Raw genomic sequence first — 20,664 nt, 5'->3', positions numbered from 1 at the left:
CGGGACCTACGGCGGCCGCCGCGGCCGAGCGCGGCGACTCGGAACCGCATTGTTCGGCCGCCGGAAGCGCTCGCCCGCGCCCGCCCCCGGAAGCGCCTCCCGGGGCCGCCTCCCCTCCGCTGGGTCACGTGGTGGGGGCGGCAGCGGCGGCGGCGGCGGCGGCCGGGCCCGGCACCGGGAGGCGGCGGCGGCGGCGGCGGCCGGGGTAGGTGGAGCTCGCGCTGCCCGGCGGCGGCGGCGGGTCAGGCCCGCGGGGCTCGTCCGCCCCCGCCTCGCTGCTCCCCCGCCGCCGCCCGGGCGCCTGTCAGGGGCGGGCGGGAGCGGCCGCCGTCGCCGAGGGCCGCGCGGGCGGCGGGGAGCGGCCGGGCCGGGCCGGGCCCCTTGGGGCGGCGGGGGGGGCCGAGCCGCCGGTTTCCCCCAAAGCCGCCTTTCCCCGTTCCCTGCCGCTCGCTGCCGGGGCCGCGCCGTCCCGTCCCGTCCGTCCCCGCCTGCCTTGCTCTCGGCGGACGCGCTTTTCCTCCGCCCGAGCTGCCCGCGGCGGGTGAGCGGTGAGCGCGGGCTGCGCTGCGAGGCGTGAAAAGCGGGCAGAAACGAACAGGCGCTGCCAGCTCGCCCGAAAACACGCGTCGGGGGAAAAAAACAAAACACCTTGGAACCAGCGGCAGCGTCCGGGCGGCTTTGCCCCTTCGAGTCGTTTGGGGAGAGGGGAGCAAAGGGCGGTGGGATATTCGGGAGAAGTTTGGGAGAAAGTCGTGCTTATTCCTAAAATACGAGCTGGAGATCAAGTGCTTGTCCAGCTCTGTCGTTACGCAAATACAGCTTGATCTGTGTTCTTCGTCCGCGTTCCCGAGTCTGTTTTACTTGCAGGGTTTTGTTAAAACTAACCTGATGGAGTTTCTGACGTTTTCTGAGAGTTTTTCCTGCTGTAATAGAAAATGCTTAACTGCGTGGACTTCCCCATTGCTGACTAAATTACAGAGGCTCTATAATTTTGTTTGAAGGCCTCTGCTTATCATTAAGAGGCCAAGGGCCTGAACAAACTTATGCTTGTATACACAGTAGACAAATTAGCAGAGGGAGCTTGGCGCAGGGGTTTCCTTTTGCTCTCCAAATCCAAGTGCAGACAGCTTTTAGTAGCATGTATCTAGTGTCAATCTCCCTTTTTCAGTTCTCTTACGTTAAGATTTCGCAATATATTTTTAAAGTGCTGTGCTTGTCTAGTAAGCAAAACTGTACATCTTCTCTTTGATTCTATTTGAATCCTAATGAAAGCAGAGAGGAGCTACAGAAGTGTTCAGAGCATCATCTTCAGGGTTTCTTCAGCTTTTGGCTGCAGCACCTTTATCTGATGTCGAGTGTCTGCACTGTGTCCTGCGTGTCCTGGCTCCCCCCGTACAGACGGATGCGTAACATGCTGGAAGCGTGGACAGGCCGTTCACGGTTAATTCGTTCCAGTGACATTCTTGTGACGGTCTAGTTAAGGCAGCGTCAGCATTTCTTTTATAAACCGCTGTTTTCCAGGACCTGCAGTATGTTTCTGGGGTTGGGGAATTTGCTTGATACAGGAGCCTAAAATTAGACTTTTGTCCTCTGAGGGAACAGTTCAAATTAAGATACAAAGTAAAATTATTGTGGCAATAACTGTGAATCTGTTAAGGTTTGTTAACAAAGGTTGCACTAGCTTAACTCTTGTCCGATTCCTGGGTTTGTGTATACTGGATAACAGTACAGTCAGCTTCCCGAGATCTGTGCTTGTCTGCTCTTGAGAAAAGAACAGGGGGGTTGAAATTTGAGGCAGCATTATCTTCAAATAAATACCTTGTTTTCATCTGGCTCTTGAGGTTAGAGGGAACATCTGTGGCTGTCAGAGTATTTTAAAATAAACAGAAAAGTTAGTACTGTTGTTGCTATCTTTTTTTATTAATTATTCTCTTTAGTCATTCTAAATCTTTATTTTCACATGCAGTATTCCAGTGGCTTTCTTGCTTCATTTTGAGTGCAAAATACTTCTTATTTCTTTTGAGAATGTATTTTGTGTGGGGAAGGAAAGACTGTAGCTGTTTCCTTGAAAGAGAGGTGGGTAAAGATCAAACATAATAATGCAGACTAATCATGTGATATGTGAGAAGAAAAAGGTTGCTAGTGATTGATCTTCCTTATATGTTTTTTCCCAAAGCTGCAATAAAATGCAGGCTATGTGTGTATGCTCAGAAGAAGCCAAACCACAGCTCCTTTTCCACATGTCTGTCGGCGTGACATCAGTTTTTGCTCTCAGGTTTCTTATGCTGCTCAGACTAAAACACCTGGTGCAACTGCCTGTAATTACAGCAGCGTACTGTGGCATTTGCCAGATTTTTTTCAGAACTTGCTGTGTATTTATAAAACAAGTATACAATATTTAAATTGTGAAGGGGGAAAAATCATAAGTGTTAAAGAATGTAAAAAGCTAAGACTCGTAAAGAATGTTGGCTTACCTGTTGTAAAACAGCTCTGCGAAACATATTGTAAAACTTCTGAATTCTCCTACAGATTCCACTTATTCACACGCATGAAGATGATAATGATGAAAGCTAGGAAAGAAGTTTGTTTAGATTGAGCTGTACTGAATATTATTGTTAAGTTACACACACAGCCAGAAAAATAAAAACAGAAAATGTGTTATTTTCAGTGAATGAATTTGATTTGAGTCAGTCATCTCAGTCTCTTGGCTTTATGCTGCCCTCCCCCCTTTTTTTTCATGTATACTTAATGTTACACTTAGTGCCTTTATATTTTAGGAGGCAGAGGATATAGATTTATTTTGCATGCCGAGATTTTTTACTTTGTTGTTCAAGGTTACTAGAGAATACAATGATTCAAGAAACAGTTTCATTAATATTATTATATCATTCTTCTGTATCTGGTGTGTTTTTCATCAGCTATACTGTAACTTTGTGGAATCACTATAGGAACTGCTGCTGAAGTACAGAAGCTGAGAAAGATAAGAATGGGAAAAAAGTCACCTTTCCTCTCTAATTTGCACACCTGTTCTCATGCTTATGCTCTCTCCTGCCCTGAAAACCCCAAAACTTAAACTTAGAATTGATTAGTGACAAATAATAGTGTAGCGTGTTTTGGTGGTATCTATTTCTGTCTTGTATTGCTCTCAATTCTGTGTGAAGGGTGCTACATCTGCTCTTGATTTCAAGGTAACTTCTGTTTTAAATGGTCAGAGAAATTCACAGCAGAAATGTGTTGATTTTTCTGCTCACCTTGTGGCTTTCTGTGTAGCTGAGGATGTTCTAAGTAGTGAAAAACAGGTGCCTCCTTGAAAATGGAGTGAAACCAGCTGTCGTTACTGGTGCCTTGCTTGAGTTGTTGCATGTCTCAAAGCAGCATTCAAGCATCAGTGTTTTTTACAATAGTGTAAAATGGAAGGTTTCCTTTTTTTTATACTATCTGCTTTGAGCTCTTTTGAATTAATTCTGGCAGTATTTATGAGGATAATCTTGCTCACAAGTTACAAGTCAGGTGCCAAATACTTGGGAGCAGGTAAGCAAGAAAAAGGCAAATATTTTATAAAGCTCTTGAACTTTGATAGATTTGCTTCCTGTGGCTTGAGATTTTAGCAGGCTGAGCAATGTCTTTGCCGTTCATTTGAACATTAACTTGAATAGAGTGGGTGAGGTAAGGTGTTACCGCTGTTTGATTGCTGTAGAGATAAACAAGAATATTTAAAAATGGTAGTTTGATTCTTGGCCTTGCGTTGTGGCCTTGTAGAATAGCAGCAAGCACAGAGTGAAAGTGAATTGTGTTCAGAATTAGAAATTAAAATAAAACTGAAAACAGTGACCCAGGAGCCAGCCATGTTGCTCTTCTCATTTTTCAGCTTTTTCCAATGGTCTTTTGTGTGGGGAGAGACAAGGGAACCCCTTTAATTACATCGGTGAGCAAAGAAATAAGCTAATAAAAATTAGCCTCTTAGTATGCGTTTTGCCTAGACATTCCATCTGCTGTAGAGGCATAAAGACACCTTCAGGCAAATACTACATTACTGTGGTGTAGTTTTGTGTCAAGAACTAAACTACGCTGAATTTGAAAGCTCATTTTTATTTATGTTGAAACAAACCAAAGCCTCTTTCACTGTAAGAAATGAGACATTGGCTCTCCTGAGAAACGTTAAAACTTGAGATCTACACGTAGCTGGGGGTCTTATCTTCTAAATCTCTAAACTGTGAGAACAGAAAGCTTAAGTTTCTCAGACAAGTCGCAGGTATTGCTAAAGAGCACTGCCACCACCGTTGTTTTTTCATGCTGCTTGTTTCCAGAGGAGCCGTAGGCCTGCGGCGTTTAATTGCTCTGCTAGGCTTTGATGTGTGCCCTTCTTGACTGGCCTTGTTTTAACGAGCTCGTGGACTTTCTCTGGTGGATTCTGCCACTGTGAGTTTTATGATTTAGGTAAAATGATCAGTGAGGTAATCTGCACAAAACAAAGTGATCTAAAGTAAAACGTAGAGGAAATAAAATGCGTGCAAAGCAAAGTATGGGAATATGGAAATTTTGGTAAACTTAAGACAATATTTTAGTATTTTTTGTATTTTAAGGCAGTGTTTTGGCAACTTGGCTATTTGAGCATTTATTCCATGAATTTTGTGGCTGATTGCACAGTAGTTGGGTAGTTGTGCCTTGCCTGCTGATACATCACTAATATACAAAAGCTTCTTACAGTAGTCCACTACGCAGTCCCCTTCCCAGTGCTTTTTATCTCATGTAATTTCAGTAAGACTTTTGCTCAATATGAGGTTGGCAAAATTGGGCTAATCAGGGCCTTCTGCTGTTGCAATTCTGTGTTGTGAAACTGCTGTAGAGGTTAGGCTAAGGCAGCTGTGTTCCAGGATCGAGTGCGGTGTCTGTTTACACCACACTGTACTAAAAAAAGGAGTATGCAAAAGTGCAGCATGCTTTTTTCTTTAATTGGAGTTAATGCTGGTGAAAGGTGCCAGATTGAAAGACTTTAGAAACAGATGAAATTAACTTTTCAAGGCAGACACAGCATACCAAAATAAATTGCTGAATTCATCCTTGCCTAGATGATCTTTATAGCTGCTTGTGATCAAAGCCAGCTTTTCTACTCATGCTGTCTTACAGAGTGGCAGATATGAATTTGCACTGTTTGAATGAAAATAGTAAAGGCAAAGGGTTATTAAATGTTTGAAACTTATTTTTATTTTGTGTTTTTAATTTATTCAGTTTAGTTATTTTTAGATGATCTGTGCATTGTGTAGGTGGTGTAATAAGGAACTTTTACAGAAATGTTTTAATGTGGATTCTTTAAATAAAATTGTCTTTAAAAAATAAGAACGATGTCCCACCTTTAAGGTGTTAGCAAATAATACCAAATAGACACATACAGTGGGTAAAACTTTCAAAATGTATAAATTTCTCAGTCACTAATTCTCACTGAAAGTCAATGGATCTTATAATGTTTTTGGAAGGAGTATCTAAATATCATATGTGCTTTTGAAAACGATACCCAATATTAATAGGTATATTGTTATTTATGAACAACCCATATCTGTTCTTCCTCTTGCATACTGCTGCCTCCCTCAGCTGTGCCAGCGTGACGTGTTTCAGGGCCACGAAGCAACTTGATCAGGAAAGAATCAGATTTAAAAATAATCTGGGGGGGAAAAGAAAGATCGTTGGTCTCCTGGCAGATTTCCAAGTCGTATTGGTGGCTGTGGAGAGGGAGAAGGGTATTGGCAGAAGCAAAACCAGGCTTTGCTGTTTTCGGCTACGTTGTCCTTGGTTTGGAGGGGAGCGTGATGAGCCGCGCTTGTGGACATGGCAGGTTTCTGCATTGCTTGGCAGCTCTGTTGGGAGCCAGGCCGGGACGGTGCTCCACCGAACGGGAGGCACGCTTGAGGCCGAAAAAACATTTGGGCTTGATCGTGCTTCAGAGTATGTAAAGACTTGAGCCATTGTGATAAGGGTAAAATTGGGATTTTGAGACATTTAATCAGCCATTTTTATCATGACCTTCTGTTTTGAGCCAGGGATTCTGAGAATCGTTGCTGTAGAGTTCAAGGTGTGCGGCTGAACTTCACCTTTTGTTCCGTTCTTCAAATGCGTCTCGGTGCCAGTTCCAGCATTTTTAAACCGTCTGTTGGCTCTGATTCTCAGTACAGATCCAACCTACGCTGTTCTTCCTGCTTCTTGGAAGTCTTTTCTTTTATTGTTCTGTATAATACAGAAGATTCGGCATAGATTCATAGCATACTGCATGTCCCAAGGTTTTAGAGTGTCTTTAGCCCAAAATATCAAGAGTTAGATCTAACTGCTATTGTTTGGGGGAAGAGAATGTGACAGCAGCATAGTGATCAGTGTGCACTGATACCTTCCAAAATAATTTTTGAACATAGATCCAGACAGGTTATCTGAAGAAAGTAAATTGACTTTATAGTTCTGGTCCTAATATGAGTCCTTTAACACCAGGCATAGCATATGTTCCAAGGGCCTGCTCTGGGCAGAATGGAGTCTGTCATAATCATGAAATACTGAAAAAAGATTTATTGACTTCCTGTGTGTGAGCTGTGGAAACCAGTGCTCTAGAAGTAGTGTGTTTCATAGCAAAATCCAAACAGGACCACGGGTGAACACTGACAGAAGAGTTGTTGCGTGGTTATGCTGTCAGATGTGTTGCTTTTTATTTATTTTTTTTAATAGTCAGGAGGCTTCAGAAAACAAACATTTAAGCTTTTTAGCATGAAGTTTATATAAGTATTTTTATGATTTTTGTTTTTCAGGAGTTTGTAAAATATTTAATCTCATTCATGAGTCGAACTTCCTTTTTAAGTCATGGATGACAAGGCTTCTGTTGGAAAAATCAGTGTCTCTTCAGACTCGGTATCCACTCTTAACAGTGAAGATTTTGTCTTGGTTTCCAGGCAAGGGGATGAAACACCATCTACAAATAATGGTAGTGATGATGAAAAAACAGGACTGAAGGTAAGAATCAATAACTTGAGTTTGTTCTCTATTCTTCTAAACCAAACTAACCATAGAAGAGCTTAAAGAGGGACAACTTTATTGTGGAAAACTTGACAGAAGAGAGAACTTATTCAGGAATCGATTTTGCCAGTAGTTTCTGCATTACTTTTGCTGATATCAAAGGTGATAACTAGGTTTTGAATAAGAGCTCTCTCCATCACTACCTGTGTTTTTGTTTTTGTTTTTTTTCCACTTGCTGAATCTTTCAGGAAGCACTTAGGATAAAACAGCCCCTGATGGTCAAAAGCTTGGAACTGTGACTTCATCACAGCTTTCGGGTAGAAAGCGGTATTAACATACACTCAACTTGAATGTATCCATTAATTCGAATATATATTAAAGTTTTCCCCAATGTGAAATGTTCTCTTTAAGAAACGCAGAAGTATAATTATAACTAACAACTTGGCATGGATCTGAGAATACAAGCCTATGCGCGTAGGCCTGTGTGAATTGGAAGGGCATTGTCATCTTCTCACTTTCAGTAGTGCTATTCTGGAAAGAGACCCTTGTTACTTTTTTTTTTGTCTACTTAAAGAAAGTCTTTCATCCGATTCCTATTTTAGCAGTCTTTAAGCAAAATGACACAAATCATGGTCACTCCAAATTCTGTCATTTTAATGTGTTGAAAACGGAATCTTTCCTAGAGCTGATTCAAGTTAGTGTGTTCTTTGTGGGAGACGGGAAGAGATATTCCACCATCACAAGAGACTAAGATCTACAGTCAAATCACGTCTCTAAAGATGATAAGAAATCATGTATTCTGTCTGTTGGACTGGGTATTCATCTTTTCCTTAGCAGCTGTTGAAACAGACTTTACTGAATGTTTCTTGATGCCTTTACTCATCTTGCTTTTGCCTCCAATTGCTTTGTTTGTTATTCTTCCATTGCTTTGATACCTGGGCAAGATATGCCATTATAGTGGATATTTTCTTTTACATAAGACTTACTACTAAATCTGAAAGTTAAGAGTCTCAAGATCTTATCTTTGTTTAATCTGGCAAAAAAGTTGACTTAAGTTTTATTGCAATTGCAGAAGATTGGCATTTCACGTCACAGGAGGGTAGGCTACAGAACTTTGAGTTTTTCTTGGATAATCAGCTTGATGTTCTGTAAAACCTGCTGAAAGACTGGAACCTCCTGCTTATCTTTCTAGAATCTGTATACCAGCAGCTATATATACTTAAGAATTCAGAATAATCTGCATAGTGGTTCTTACCTTCTATACCTTACTACTTATATTTTCCTCCTGTTTACTTCCTAAGTGCTTTACAAAATACTGTCTACAGGTATGCTGTTTCTCTTGCTGAGGGAAGAAAAACTTCATCACTACTGCTTCCTAATCATCAACAATTATAAAATAAAGTTATGCTGTTCCCTGATTTGGTGCGGAATGCCACAGAGCTTTTGCAGGACTTACAGATAAGCTTCTTCATGAATTTGGTGCCAAGACTGAGCACAGTCCTTGAACAAAGTGATTCACCTTGAGCCTTTCTGTAGCCCATCGTTGGAGAGTATGTGCTGTTTCCTTACTGGCTGCAGCCTGAATGATTAATGGAAACGTTGCACTTTAGATAAGCAGTCAGCGCCCAGTCTACCGTCTCTTACACAGGGGTTTCCTTTTAACCTCACTCCTTCTGCTTCAGGAGGTAAAAACTATCAATGATAGAACTGGAGGACTTTTTAGGTGTCCTTAGGGACAGAAATTGTCTTCTGCTAATGATCTACAGAAAAAGAGAAAGACTACGCTAGTGTACAGGTTTGTTGTTGCTGTCTCTCTTTAGCGTGCAAGTAGTCGTTCAGTAACCAGTTGTACTGTATTACTAAACTATTTATCTCTGTGAATGGGTAAGTGGAGCTGTGAAGGCTGTCGGAGGCACGTTAAAATACGGTCACAGCGGTATCTAAAAGTGTCTAAGTAGTATAAGGAAAATTAATTTAACAGTACAAAATGAGAACCAAGGTTATGCATTTCACAGGGATAAATGGTGAGAAGAGCTTTTTCCGGGAGGAGGAATTGCTTTGGTACATATAACTAATAGTTTGTATATGTCAAAACCCATTTGCTATGATGTGCCCACCAAGGAAAGCAGAAAATAAGCTTAGGATCAAATTTGAGCAGAAGTCCTTCGCTGGTGTTCTGTTTAACTCTAAAAAAGCAGTTTGTGGACCTTAAAGCACTGCCCGAGCACAGTCTGAGGATGGCACTGGAAGTTTAGGTTTACATTTGCTAAATGTCGTAGGTTTTAAAAACTGTAGATCAGATCTGTGGCTCTCATTTTGAATTCTTTGATATGCTGTAGTTCTAAGTAGTAGATGTCTGGACTGAACTAATGCACATTTTTATTTTTGTTCTTTCTCAAGTACAGACAGATAAATATTTTTTGTGAATGAAGTCATGGGCCTTTTTATTTTTTTTCCTTCAGTTGGTCACAATTCATAAATGTTTTTTGCTTTCTGTCTATGCTGAAACACACACATGTTTTACAAGGGGGTTGTCACTGATTGTTTTCCAGAAATACCATTTGTTAGCTATTTCTGCTTTCGAGTATTTTTTCTGTGTCTGCCAGTTGGACTGAACTGGATTTATGCAAGTCCTTTTCTGGAGCAAGCTGTAGAAGAGGCGTTCTCCAAACACCCTGTATACTGGGGCCTCTGACAGCAGAGGCCAGCAGCACACACATAACGGAATAAGCTACAGTTTTAATAAATCTCCCATGCTGTTGTAAAGATAGTTTTAAAGAAGACTACATACTATTTAAAAGTTAAGTAAAATTGGTTTTCAGCTTTGTGAAGATTGGAGGAAACAATGACCAGACTAAATGTTTTTTTGTCAGTCTCAAGTAAAACTACGTGAAGGTATTTATTCATCTGCCTTCCCTTCTGCCCTTAGTTCTGTTGCAATCTGTCATGCTGCCTCTTACTGTTTTCTTTTTCTTTTTTCTTTTTGTGCTGCAACAAAGTTTCAAAAAGTTTACCTCTTAATGTTCAGTATTTCCACAATGTAGTCGATTTATACAGTGGCATAAAAGACTTTGGTTGACTTGCAGTTGGTCTCAGTTTGTATTTTTGGCCTTGTTCCTTGGGTAGCTGGTTTGTTGCACTTACTCTGTTAGGACTATGAGAACAGCAACAGAGATCCTCCAGTCCAAAAGCAGGTTTGATGTCCCTCTCTGAATTCTTTTTTGAGGGCAGTCTGGAAGGAGAAGGAAGGCTTTCTGTAGAGGGATTTTTTTTAATTACTTTTTAAATGAGGATTTTGGTTATGAGTTTTTAGAATATTTACTAGACAAGATGCTGCCCTGTGGGCTGTGCTGCTGCGGGCTTCGCATGCATGTTTTCATATTATTTCTGTCTACTTGGGTTTGTTAAAGTGGTTAAATCTAGACTTACCTTGGTTCTTAAAATACATGCAAACAGGCAATGGTTTTGCTTATCTTTATGTAAAAATTAAATATTTGATTGGATCCAGCCAGTACTTTAGAGCTGTCTCCTGTTGCTTTTAGGTAACATCACTTTTTATGCAAACCCTCCCCCCCCTTTTTTTTTCTTTTTACAGGCTTGTTTGCTGTCTCACTGTAAACAAAGTGGACTTGTGTTTTACCTGTTCCTACTACTTTTAGGAACTTCTTTTATCTTAATCACTGTCATCAGTCAGCAAATGCATCTGATATGCAGATTTTTGCCACAATGAATTTTAACTTCAAGTTTCATTGAAAACAGGTCCTATAAAATGGAAGTTACTTCAGTATTTCTAATGTACAGGCTTTAATGGGGCTGCTAGGCCATGACAATTGATTCATTATATCTTGTTGAAAAATGTGTAAACTGTGTACACTAAAATAACATGTGGCATCTTCCATCATCGTCTTTGAGGAAAGCCTGAATAAATCTAGATAATAAACTTGATTCTCGAAGGGATTATGCCTTTGATAACCCCCTGCTTGTGCAAGATTTTTCATTGCTTCTGTGATGAATCATACAAATGAATGTTAGCATTATTGAGGGGAAAATGCAGATCTGTGGATTCTTGTAACTTGCTGCAGGTTATTGAGGCTTCCGTAGATGTAGAGCTGAGTAAGTTACTCTGTTCTATTCCTGGCAGGTGATGCCAGATAGCACATGAATGTATTTTCATCCATACTAGAAAGGTAGTTTCTATTTGAACATGAATTTCTAGAGCATAAACAGCTGATATATATATATATATATATATATATATATATATATATTTTTTTTTCATTTAGATTCTGCAGTGTAACATTCACCAGATCTTTTGTCCCTTCTGCCTCTAGGTTCTTGTGTGCTTGCTGGTTTCTCCATCGTCTGTGAATTTCACTTTTTGTGTACAAAGAATGGGGATCTGCAACTTTTCTTATCTTAGTTTATTGTACTATATGAGCTACAGGTTCAGATAATTACTTTGGCAGTGCGGGGTATGAGTATGAAGGAGAGAAAAGACAGTAGGTAAACTTGATGTTTTTTCGCTTTTCCCCTTGAACTAAGAAGTTTGTGTTTGGAGGTGGGATGGAGATGATCATATGTCAGAATTCTGACCCAACAGAGAGACCTCTGAATAATCTCACTGTAACTCTAGTCCTGAGACATGCCCAATGGAAATGCACATAAAAATATTTAAGTGACATCTGATTTTACTTTCACAGTATATTTCAGTTATTTAATTTATTACAAGGCTGTTCAGTGTGTATGAAAGTGTTCTATTACCTGTTCAGAGTTATTTGAGCAGTCTTAAATGGACTTCAGGTTGCCTTATTTAGTGTTTAAATGTAAGAAACTGGCCCATTGCTTCAGATACTTTTAAAATGGTTTAATGGTCTACTCTGAGATACTGGTCGTGAGGCAGATGGAATTTGTCTCAATACTGAGATTGTGTTGTGGGCAGGTTTGTCTGCTCTATATTCTTCCTCCTGTTTTTAACCACTTCCTTTTTTTTTTTTACTATTTTGGGGTAGTTGCACAATTTGGTTTTTGTTAGCTTGTGTGTAGCATCTTAAATCAGTAAGCTTACAGAAATGAGAGGGATGTAGAAATGACTATCCGTTCATAGGGAAGGGATGGGGTGCCAACGATAATAACTGGCAGCCAGCAACTGAAGTGTTGGAAGTCAGGTATGTTTTGGTGGCTGCCATCTGGTAAAACACTTCCAATAAACTCCATTTCCATGCTTAGTCTCTAAACTGTGTAAAGCATCAGTCACTTCCCTGTTAATTGCAGAGGAATGAGCAAAGAGTTTCCTTAGATACAATATCTAAGCGTTTTCTGACATATTTTGAAACACTACAGGAACACAGTAATACAGGACACTGCTGGTATGACTTTCCTTGCATTTATGTCACTTTGTTCCACAAGTTTGTACTTCCAGTCAGATAGGCTGTTATAGTGTCCGCTTCTAGCCATGCGGAGGGCTCTGCTCAGAGCATGGCTGTTCATTTCATGTTGGAAGGGGCCTCAGGAGGTCTCTGGTCCAACCGCCTGCTCCAAGCAGAGCCAGCCGTGAGATCAGACCGGGTTGTTCAGGCTGTGACCCGGTTGGGTCTTGACAACCTCCAAGGATGGAGGCTGCACAACCTCCCTGGGCAACCTTGTCCAATACTTGACTGTCCTCATGGTGAGCATGTTTTTCCTGATATCCAGTTGGAACCTCTCTTGTTTCGGTTTATGCTTTTGCCTCTCCTCCTCTTGCCATGCACCACTGTGAAGAGCCTGGCTCTGTCGTCTTGATGAACTCCTCGCGGATATGGAAGGTTGCTGTTAGGTCTGAAGCCTTCTCTTCTCCAGCCTCAACAAGCCCAGCCTCTCCTCATAGTGCATTCTCCAGCCCCCTGACCATCTGCTGAATCTGCTTCAGTTTCTCAGTGTCTTTCTTGTACTGAGGGATCCAAAACTGGGTGCAGTGTTCTAGCTGTGGTTTAATGGGTGCTGAGCAGAAAGGGGTAATCACTTCGCTCCATCTGTCAGCTATGCTCCTGTTAATATTGCCCATGTTGATCTTTCTTAAGGGCAGAACCTCATATATCTGCATCATCTTCCGTCTCTCTGCACAAAGATTGAACCTCTGTGTCCAATATGTGACTAGAGAACACCACAGCCAGGTTGTCTTTGTGAATGGGAGTCAGTAGGAGAATTCCAGTTCCTCTGTCCAGGTTAGGTAAACTTGACTTGTTCCCTGCATATAGCCTACAGTTTTTGGAATGTTTTTTTAGATTATTGTAAAGCAATAAATAATGCCTCCATCTTCTTTCTAGCTTAGGACCTGATTTAACACCATTTAGGTTGCTGAGGGCTTTCCTGTGGACTTCCACGTATGCAAATTCAGGCTGTAGATGAGTGTTAAGAAATAAAACAACAGTACCTCTTCTCAGCGTGACAGCATAATCCTGTTCCATATTCTTCTCTTCCCATGAAATCTTGCTATCTTACCCATGAACCATGTAGCGTATTTCATTATATTTGGCACTTCCTGATACTGTTCTGAGATTTATTGTAGACCACTGTACTGTGGACCTCTGTTAGTTTCCTGTGGCATAAGCTAGTCTATGTAGTCTGTAATTATAGACTAGTTTTAAAGGAATCTCTTAACTTTTCCCAGCACTAGAAAATTCCTGCTTTGAGCACCCTTTGTTAGGTTTTTTTAAAGTATGGGGGATATAATCTGAACTGATGAGCATTTGCACGTTGCAGTTTGTGTTAAGATTACAGTTGTAATGAGGTTAAATTTGTTAACTACTGTTTTGATTGGCAGAAGAAGCCCTATGACTGACTTTCTCTGTGCATGAGGGTTTTTTTTCCTTCATTTGAACGGTCTCTTTTGTGTCCCAACTCTGTTTGTGGCTCTTAGATTGTGGGGAATGGAAGCGAACAGGAGCTGCAGAAGGAACTTGAAGACGTGCTGATGGATCCACCCATAGAAGATCAGTCAAATGACCGGGAACATGGAGAAGAAGTTAGGACTGATGGAGATGGGGAAGAACCTGTTGTCCTTGAGGCTTCAGCATCCTCTACCATTAACCCAGTGTCGGTGGCAGGACTCCAGAAACCAGAAATGAGTTTGCCAGTCAAACCGTCGCAGGGAGGTTAGAAAAAATGGGGAATACCTGGTGGTATCTTCTAAACTATCTTTATCTGGGGAAAGGAAGGATAATTTAGGTACAGGTGTGTCTACCCTCCTTTCCCCATTTTTCCCATCATCATCACCTAGAGCAGTAAACTGCAGGTTATGTGATGTAAGAGTTACCATATGCTAAGCTGTCTTCTCCTCTGAAAACACTTGTTACTAGTCTTGAGCTGTGTATTCTGCAGAAATATATGGTTACTTGCCTAGTTGTATAAAATATTAGTCTGTTTAGCTTGTCTGTGCATCTTATTGCGGTAGTGAAAATTGGTGCACTTTTAATTTATATTGAAAAGAAGCCCTGTGGCATGAGCTAATCTGTAGAGTTTGGATAGCTGTATTGCTCTCTGCTGTCAGTAACTCACTTCCAGGTAGGGTTTTTCTGTTGTATTTTGACCTGACCTGTTTTTTTGTAACATGTTTCTTAGTCTCTTTATTGTACTGTTAGTGACAAGTCCGTCTATAATAATTTATTTATGTATACTTTGTCTTGCTTCTTATGTTGTAACTTTGTGTCTTACCCTAGACTGTGAGGATTTGAGCCCTTTTACACCTATGACAGATGAGGACAGTGTGGTGTTTAGCAAGCTCACCTACTTGGGCTGTGCCTCAGTGAACGCTCCCCGGAGTGAAGTGGAAGCCCTCAGAATGATGTCAATCTTACGAAGCCAGTGCCAGATTTCTTTAGATGTGACTCTGTCAGTGCCTAATGTCTCTGAAGGAACAGTGAGGTATGAAGCTCATTCAGCTGTACCTTGTGACTTGGTGCATTTAATCTTATTTCCTCCTAGCAAAAGAGGAGATAAACCCCAGTTTATTGGGAGGAGGTGGATGGGGGGGACGGGACATAAGCGACTTAAGATTTCTTCTAGTGGAAGAAGTGGGTTTAAGGAGGTTTGAGAAAAGTGATGATTTGAATTTGTTTACCAAAGGCATTTTATGCCCAAGGATTGGTATCAAATATTATTATGATCCAAGGTGCCTGAAATGTAGTAGTGGGAATAGCCTGAAATGTATTCAGTTTTTAGGGCTGGAAAATGGATGTTGTGCAAAGCTTAATAATGATGAGGTTACTGGGAGTCTGAGAGTTGCTAGCCTACATGTTCTTCCACTGCTGTATGTTAGTGTAGCTGTTTGAAGGTTAAGCCTTGAAAACTATGGGGAAATTATTGGTGAAAGTGTGTTGCATTGTGTATTTTTATACTCTTCAATTTAAATATAATTCTTCTAGTCAAGCTTTGTAGTAAATGATAATCAGGCGTTAGTGTCTTTGTAGTGTACTTTCTCCAGTAGCTATGAAGTCTTTCAGGCTTGCAAGTGAATAGCTGCCTGGAGTAACTCTTCTAAAGCTGCAAGCTTTTTTTTTTTTTCTCTCTCTCTCTCTTTCTCTCTTTTAACAGACTCTTAGATCCTCAAACAAACACAGAAATAGCAAATTATCCAATCTATAAAATCCTTTTCTGTGTACGAGGGCATGATGGAACCCCCGAAAGTGATTGCTTTGCTTTCACTGAAAGCCACTACAATGCAGAACTCTTCAGGATTCATGTCTTCCGATGTGAAATCCAAGAGGCTGTAAGTTGAATCTTTTCTTTTCTTTTTTTTTCTTTTTCAAATGATAACTACATTTTAGATGCAAAAGTTATTACTGAGATAGAATGGAATAGTGATTACTTCCAGAATAAAAAAAATGGTTATTTCAGGCACATTGGGAGTAATCTCCTTCATCACTCTTAGCTTTTTTTCTACTCTAGATTAAGAAAATTATAGAAATCTTAGCTGCAAAATAAGAATGTGGATTTAATAGTTTATCCTTTAAAGACGCATATAAAAAATGGTTAATTAGATGCTAGAACCGCAATGATTTTTATGGTTACTTCTCATTCTATTATTTAGAGAAAATGCAGGTAGGTTTTCAGCTCTTGCATCCCCTATACCCATACTTTTCTGATCTTTCTTTGGTGCCATCTAAATGCAGGTGAGCCGAATACTTTACAGCTTTGCCACTGCCTTCCGTCGTTCTGCCAAACAAACTCCGCTCTCAGCCATTGCCACCCCACAGACTCCAGACAGTGATATTTTCACCTTCTCTGTGTCACTGGAAATCAAAGAAGATGACGGGAAAGGTTATTTCAGGTATAGATTCTTCATTTGCATCAGTTTCTGTTGTTGGAAGGTGAGTGAATGGAGAGTGTGGGTCTGAGATGGTTCCTAAATTCCCGTTTTGAAAGTTTCCTATTCTAATTTAAACAAAATTGCTCATCACTGATGACTCTCTGAAGTCTTCCATCTTGTTCATTGAACTGACTCTGATGCTGCCTGCCAAGTGCTTTTTCTATTTTATATTCCTCTTTTGTCTTTAAAATCTTTTCTGTGCAATGCAGCTTAAATCGTGTTCAGCTGAACCACTGCTGAAGCTGAAAATGCAACATAGTGACTCTGCTTTCCTACCAGAATTGTGCACATTTATGGCCAGGATTTCAAAGGTTCTGTGGATGTGTGAATGCTACAGGAAGCATAAGTGTGCATACTTTTAATAAAGTCTCATGAGAGAAGACAGAGAAAACATGCAACTGTGAAAAATGGAATTTTTCAAATCATTTGGCTGATCCCAAAAGACAGATTATCCCAAAAGACAGAATATTATTCCCTAATCCAGGTGTTAATAGAAAGTGGTGGTGTGTGTGTGGGGGGGAGGTGTTAGGGCAGCTTTTTACACTGTATCAGTTAGTGCTATTTTCCTGTTATGTCTGATGGTGGAGAACCTTGGTTGTCTTTAATTTTTGCTAAAAGTTTTTTTGGTTTTTTGTTTTTTTTGCTCAGCCTATGTACAGTGTCCTCAGGTGTTTCATGTAACCATTTATAGTGTTCTGTAATTGCTCAAGTGTCTTTATTTCAATACAGCATGTCTGCCAAATCCTCTGACTTGTTGAGCACATTGACTCTTAGCCAAAACTTCAGAGATGTTTCTTTTCTTGTATTTACATCCAGCTCAAGCTTTATTTAATTAAAAAAAAATCCCATTTAATAATCCCGTATTTATTTAGCATCTTCCATTGTAGACAATCCAAAGCACTGCTCAAGCGTTAGAAACTGAAAAAATGGCTTAGCTAAGGGCCTGAGCCTGAAAGATCCTGGAGGATCTGGGGCTTGTATGCAACACCAGCCCCTGGGGTGCAGGCAGGTAGGAGCGTGGCTGCAGCACACAGCGATATAGCAGGTGAAGCTCAGTCTTGCTGACTTGGTACCAATGTCAGCGTAGCCATAGCAGTGCAGGCAGTGTAAGCCAGCTGAGGATTTAATGCTTCCGTGGCATCTGGAAGTTGTTCTGCCAAGAGCTGCTTCAGTCATAGCCAACTCAGGTATGTCAGTGTGGATTGCACATCGAACCTCAGCCTTTGCTGTGGACATACACCTAAAGGTCTTTTCAGCCACAAAAATATGGTTGCATTAGGGGTGGAGGAGAGCAATTGTTTAAAAACCGTGTACCTACTCTATACAAAGTGAAGAAAAGCAGGTTTTTGTCTTGGACTATGCAGAATCCTACCTACGCTGTATGTACTGTACAGATCAAGCTTTAGCTGAAATAGCTGGTGTTAGCGGTTTGACACTAATCTGTGTTTGACCCTTCAAGTGCAGACCCCTAGTGACCTAGAAGTTAAGAGAATGCTTTCACATAGGCGATCTCTGATCTTAGTCTTTAATGTACCTGACCTTGTCTTATCTCATCTACCTTCATTTGTCACCCTGGGTCACTGGTAATGCGGTTCCCTCATACTGGGTAAATGAGGTCTGACTGTATGCACTGGGTGTGAATCCGCTGTCCTGCCCCAGCACATGGAACAGCTGCTGACAGTTACAGGTAGTTTGCAGTTCCCTGGCCTGGGTAAGCAACTGCTGTCAGAAGATAAACCTAATTTTTGTTGGAGGTGTTGAGCTGTGGGCAATACTGCACAGCCCATTTTGCAAATCCCAGAGGTCACAATGCATAGGTTGAGAAGTCTGAAATAAAATAAAGATTATTTTTATATCCAAGGGAAAAGTGAGCCAAGTAGATGATTTAAAAGAAAATCAAACCCCAACAGTCTAATTTTGTCCAGGACTTACTGCAACAGAGCTGTTCAAAAGGGAATATTGATGCCAGAACTTCAGCATCTATGTTGATATTGAAGTATAAATCTAGGTTTTCCCACTAAAGCACACTCAGCTTTGGGCCGCATTTAGGAGAAGATGCTCTCTCCAGAGAAAAAATAAGTAAAACTCTCAGTCTAAAGACTGGTGCATCCTTTTGGCTTGTTGGCTTATCATGTGCTCCAGTGGTCACCTGCCTTGTGAAAGAAAGTGGTACACAGTTTCTGATGAGTAATTGCTTAACAAATATTTGCATGTTATATGGGGAATCCATATTTAGAAACTTTCTTCAAATGCTGCTGAAAGTCTCACAAGAATAAGCCTCAAAGTATGAAAATAGAGTAGTGTTTATTTTGAAAATTAAGTGTCCTTGGTTTTCACCTAATTATGATGAAATACAATCACCTAATTATGTTGCCATTTCTTTCATGTTACTGATTGCAGTGTGCAAGGAAGAAAGGTCTTGAGTGCTTTTGTATAAGAAGCTGACTTCACCGAATGTCTGATGCTGTTTTTGATACATGCAAGGAATACAGATAAATGACGCTCTGAGTTTTTTTTCCTTCCCTGGTAAATAACAGTGCAGTTCCCAAAGACAAGGACAGGCAATGCTTTAAGCTCCGCCAAGGAATTGATAAGAAGATAGTGATTTACGTTCAACAGACCACTAATAAAGAACTTGCTATTGAGAGGTAATTTAATAGATTTTTAAAAATTCTTTATCTGTTTGATGTTTAGTTATGGAGCTGTTTCCTCTGAGGCAGCAGGTTAGTAACTGTTCTATGAATACTCCATTTATATAATTTAACTACATCTCTCTTTGGGATTTCGCAAAAAATCTCATGGAGGTGCTCAGTGTGTGTGTGTGGCAGGGGGGACAATACAGGCTCCATGAATTCTTGCACAGACCTGATTGTAGAATCAGTTGCTTGCATCTCCTGTAAGTGTCTGTTTCAAAAGCTTCTCGTAAAAACTTACTGCTCTTAGTTTAAATGGTCAATTTGTCTGAAATGCTAAGGCTATAATCAATGATGGAGTTATTTCAGATATTTGCTTTCGTCTCATTTCTGTTGCATCTGAGAATATTGTCATACACGCGCTTTGAATCTGCTGTGGTACAGAATTCCAGGATATGAAGTGTCTGTGTAGGGAAGGGGAGAGTTCAGACTTTAAATATTTCACTGCTTAGAATAAACTTACAATTTTTGACTACTGGTAGAGTTCAGTGCTGCTTATACTGCAGAGAAAAGATACAGCTCCTGCAGCCTTTGTAGTCTGAAGTGAAATGCAGGAACTTGAGGCAGTGTGGTAAACCAGAGGATGAGGTGGAATATACCTCTGTGGGCCAGAAGTCTCTGAGAAATAAAATCATAAAAGACAGGTCCCTGCACTTCATCTGGAATTTCCTGGTTCTCATCTTTATCAAAGGGTAAATTCTGTGCAAATATGTCTCCAAAAAAAAAGTTGTGGGGAGGAGGAGAAGAACAAGAAACATCATTCTACCTGCAGAATATGGAACCCATGTTAGTTGTGTGTGTTTTATACTCTTCTTGCAAATGAAGATAACTAAACAACTTTCCAGGCTCCTGAAGGCAGGATAAAATCATACTGTAAACATGCTGATGAAATCTTGCTTGATATTGTTGGTATTGTCGTGATGTTGTTTTGCTTGATGTGCTTGATACCGATTTCAAATGTCAAAATTTGTCAATTTGCTATAGTATTCATGGGCTGCTTGTGGTGTATGACAAGGAATATTTAAATAGGCTTAAATAGGTTTGTTTATGAGTAGTAAATCTAAATTTCGCAGATTAATTTGTTGCCTGGTTTTGCAGATGTTTTGGCCTCCTCCTTAGCCGTGGAAAAGATGTTCGGAGTGGTGACATGCACCTTTTAGATTTGGTAAGGACTTTTTATTAACAAAACTCAGTAGTTACTATTATGATTGTGTGTGATCTCAGAACAGACAGAAAAGGCTTAGATGCTTGTGCACACTTGTTAACGTGGGCTGATGCTGCAGCTTGTGCCCTTGAGTGTAGCCCTGGGGAACTGGGTTGAATCCCTGCCCCTGCTACAGAGTTATGGTCAAGGGACTTGCCCAATTTTGCACAGCCGGCTATGAGTGTTCTCGTTTAGGGGCCTGGAAGAAGACAGATGGAGCCTTATTTTCAGAAGTGCCGTACTTTGAGCATATAATGTGTTACAGCGTACTTCTCACTGTGTAAAATGAGGCCTGAACTGCTTCAGAGATATCACTGAGAATTGTTGGGCACTTTATTTTTGTGACTCAGTTTTCCATCTGTGAAATGATGATAGAGATTGTCTGACTTCACAGGTGTGTTGTGAAAATAAACTTGTTCATGTTTGTGAAGTGC

At 40.6% G+C, this 20,664-nt stretch overlaps 1 protein-coding gene across 4 annotated transcripts in view; it reads left to right on the top strand.

Moving 5' to 3' along the window:
• The first annotated feature begins 140 nt into the window (after positions 1-140).
• RABGAP1 (RAB GTPase activating protein 1) overlaps positions 141-20,664 on the top strand; it is a 76,523-nt gene continuing 55,999 nt past the window's right edge. For all 4 annotated transcript variants that reach the window (XM_067309324.1, XM_067309323.1, XM_067309326.1 and 1 more), the window contains exons 1-8: positions 141-205; positions 6,786-6,987; positions 13,886-14,120; positions 14,685-14,889; positions 15,559-15,733; positions 16,137-16,294; positions 18,871-18,981; positions 20,125-20,191. In XM_067309324.1, coding sequence (XP_067165425.1) covers positions 6,838-6,987; positions 13,886-14,120; positions 14,685-14,889; positions 15,559-15,733; positions 16,137-16,294; positions 18,871-18,981; positions 20,125-20,191 — 1,101 coding nt within the window. In that variant the 5' untranslated portion in view covers positions 141-205; positions 6,786-6,837. The remainder of the gene's footprint in view (positions 206-6,785; positions 6,988-13,885; positions 14,121-14,684; positions 14,890-15,558; positions 15,734-16,136; positions 16,295-18,870; positions 18,982-20,124; positions 20,192-20,664) is intronic.

The sequence above is a fragment of the Apteryx mantelli genome, chromosome 21, assembly GCF_036417845.1.
Source record: "Apteryx mantelli isolate bAptMan1 chromosome 21, bAptMan1.hap1, whole genome shotgun sequence".
Classification (NCBI taxonomy): Eukaryota; Metazoa; Chordata; class Aves; order Apterygiformes; family Apterygidae; genus Apteryx; species Apteryx mantelli.
The sequence above is the reverse complement of the archived record's forward strand: the minus strand, read 5'-3'. Positions and strand labels throughout refer to the sequence as shown.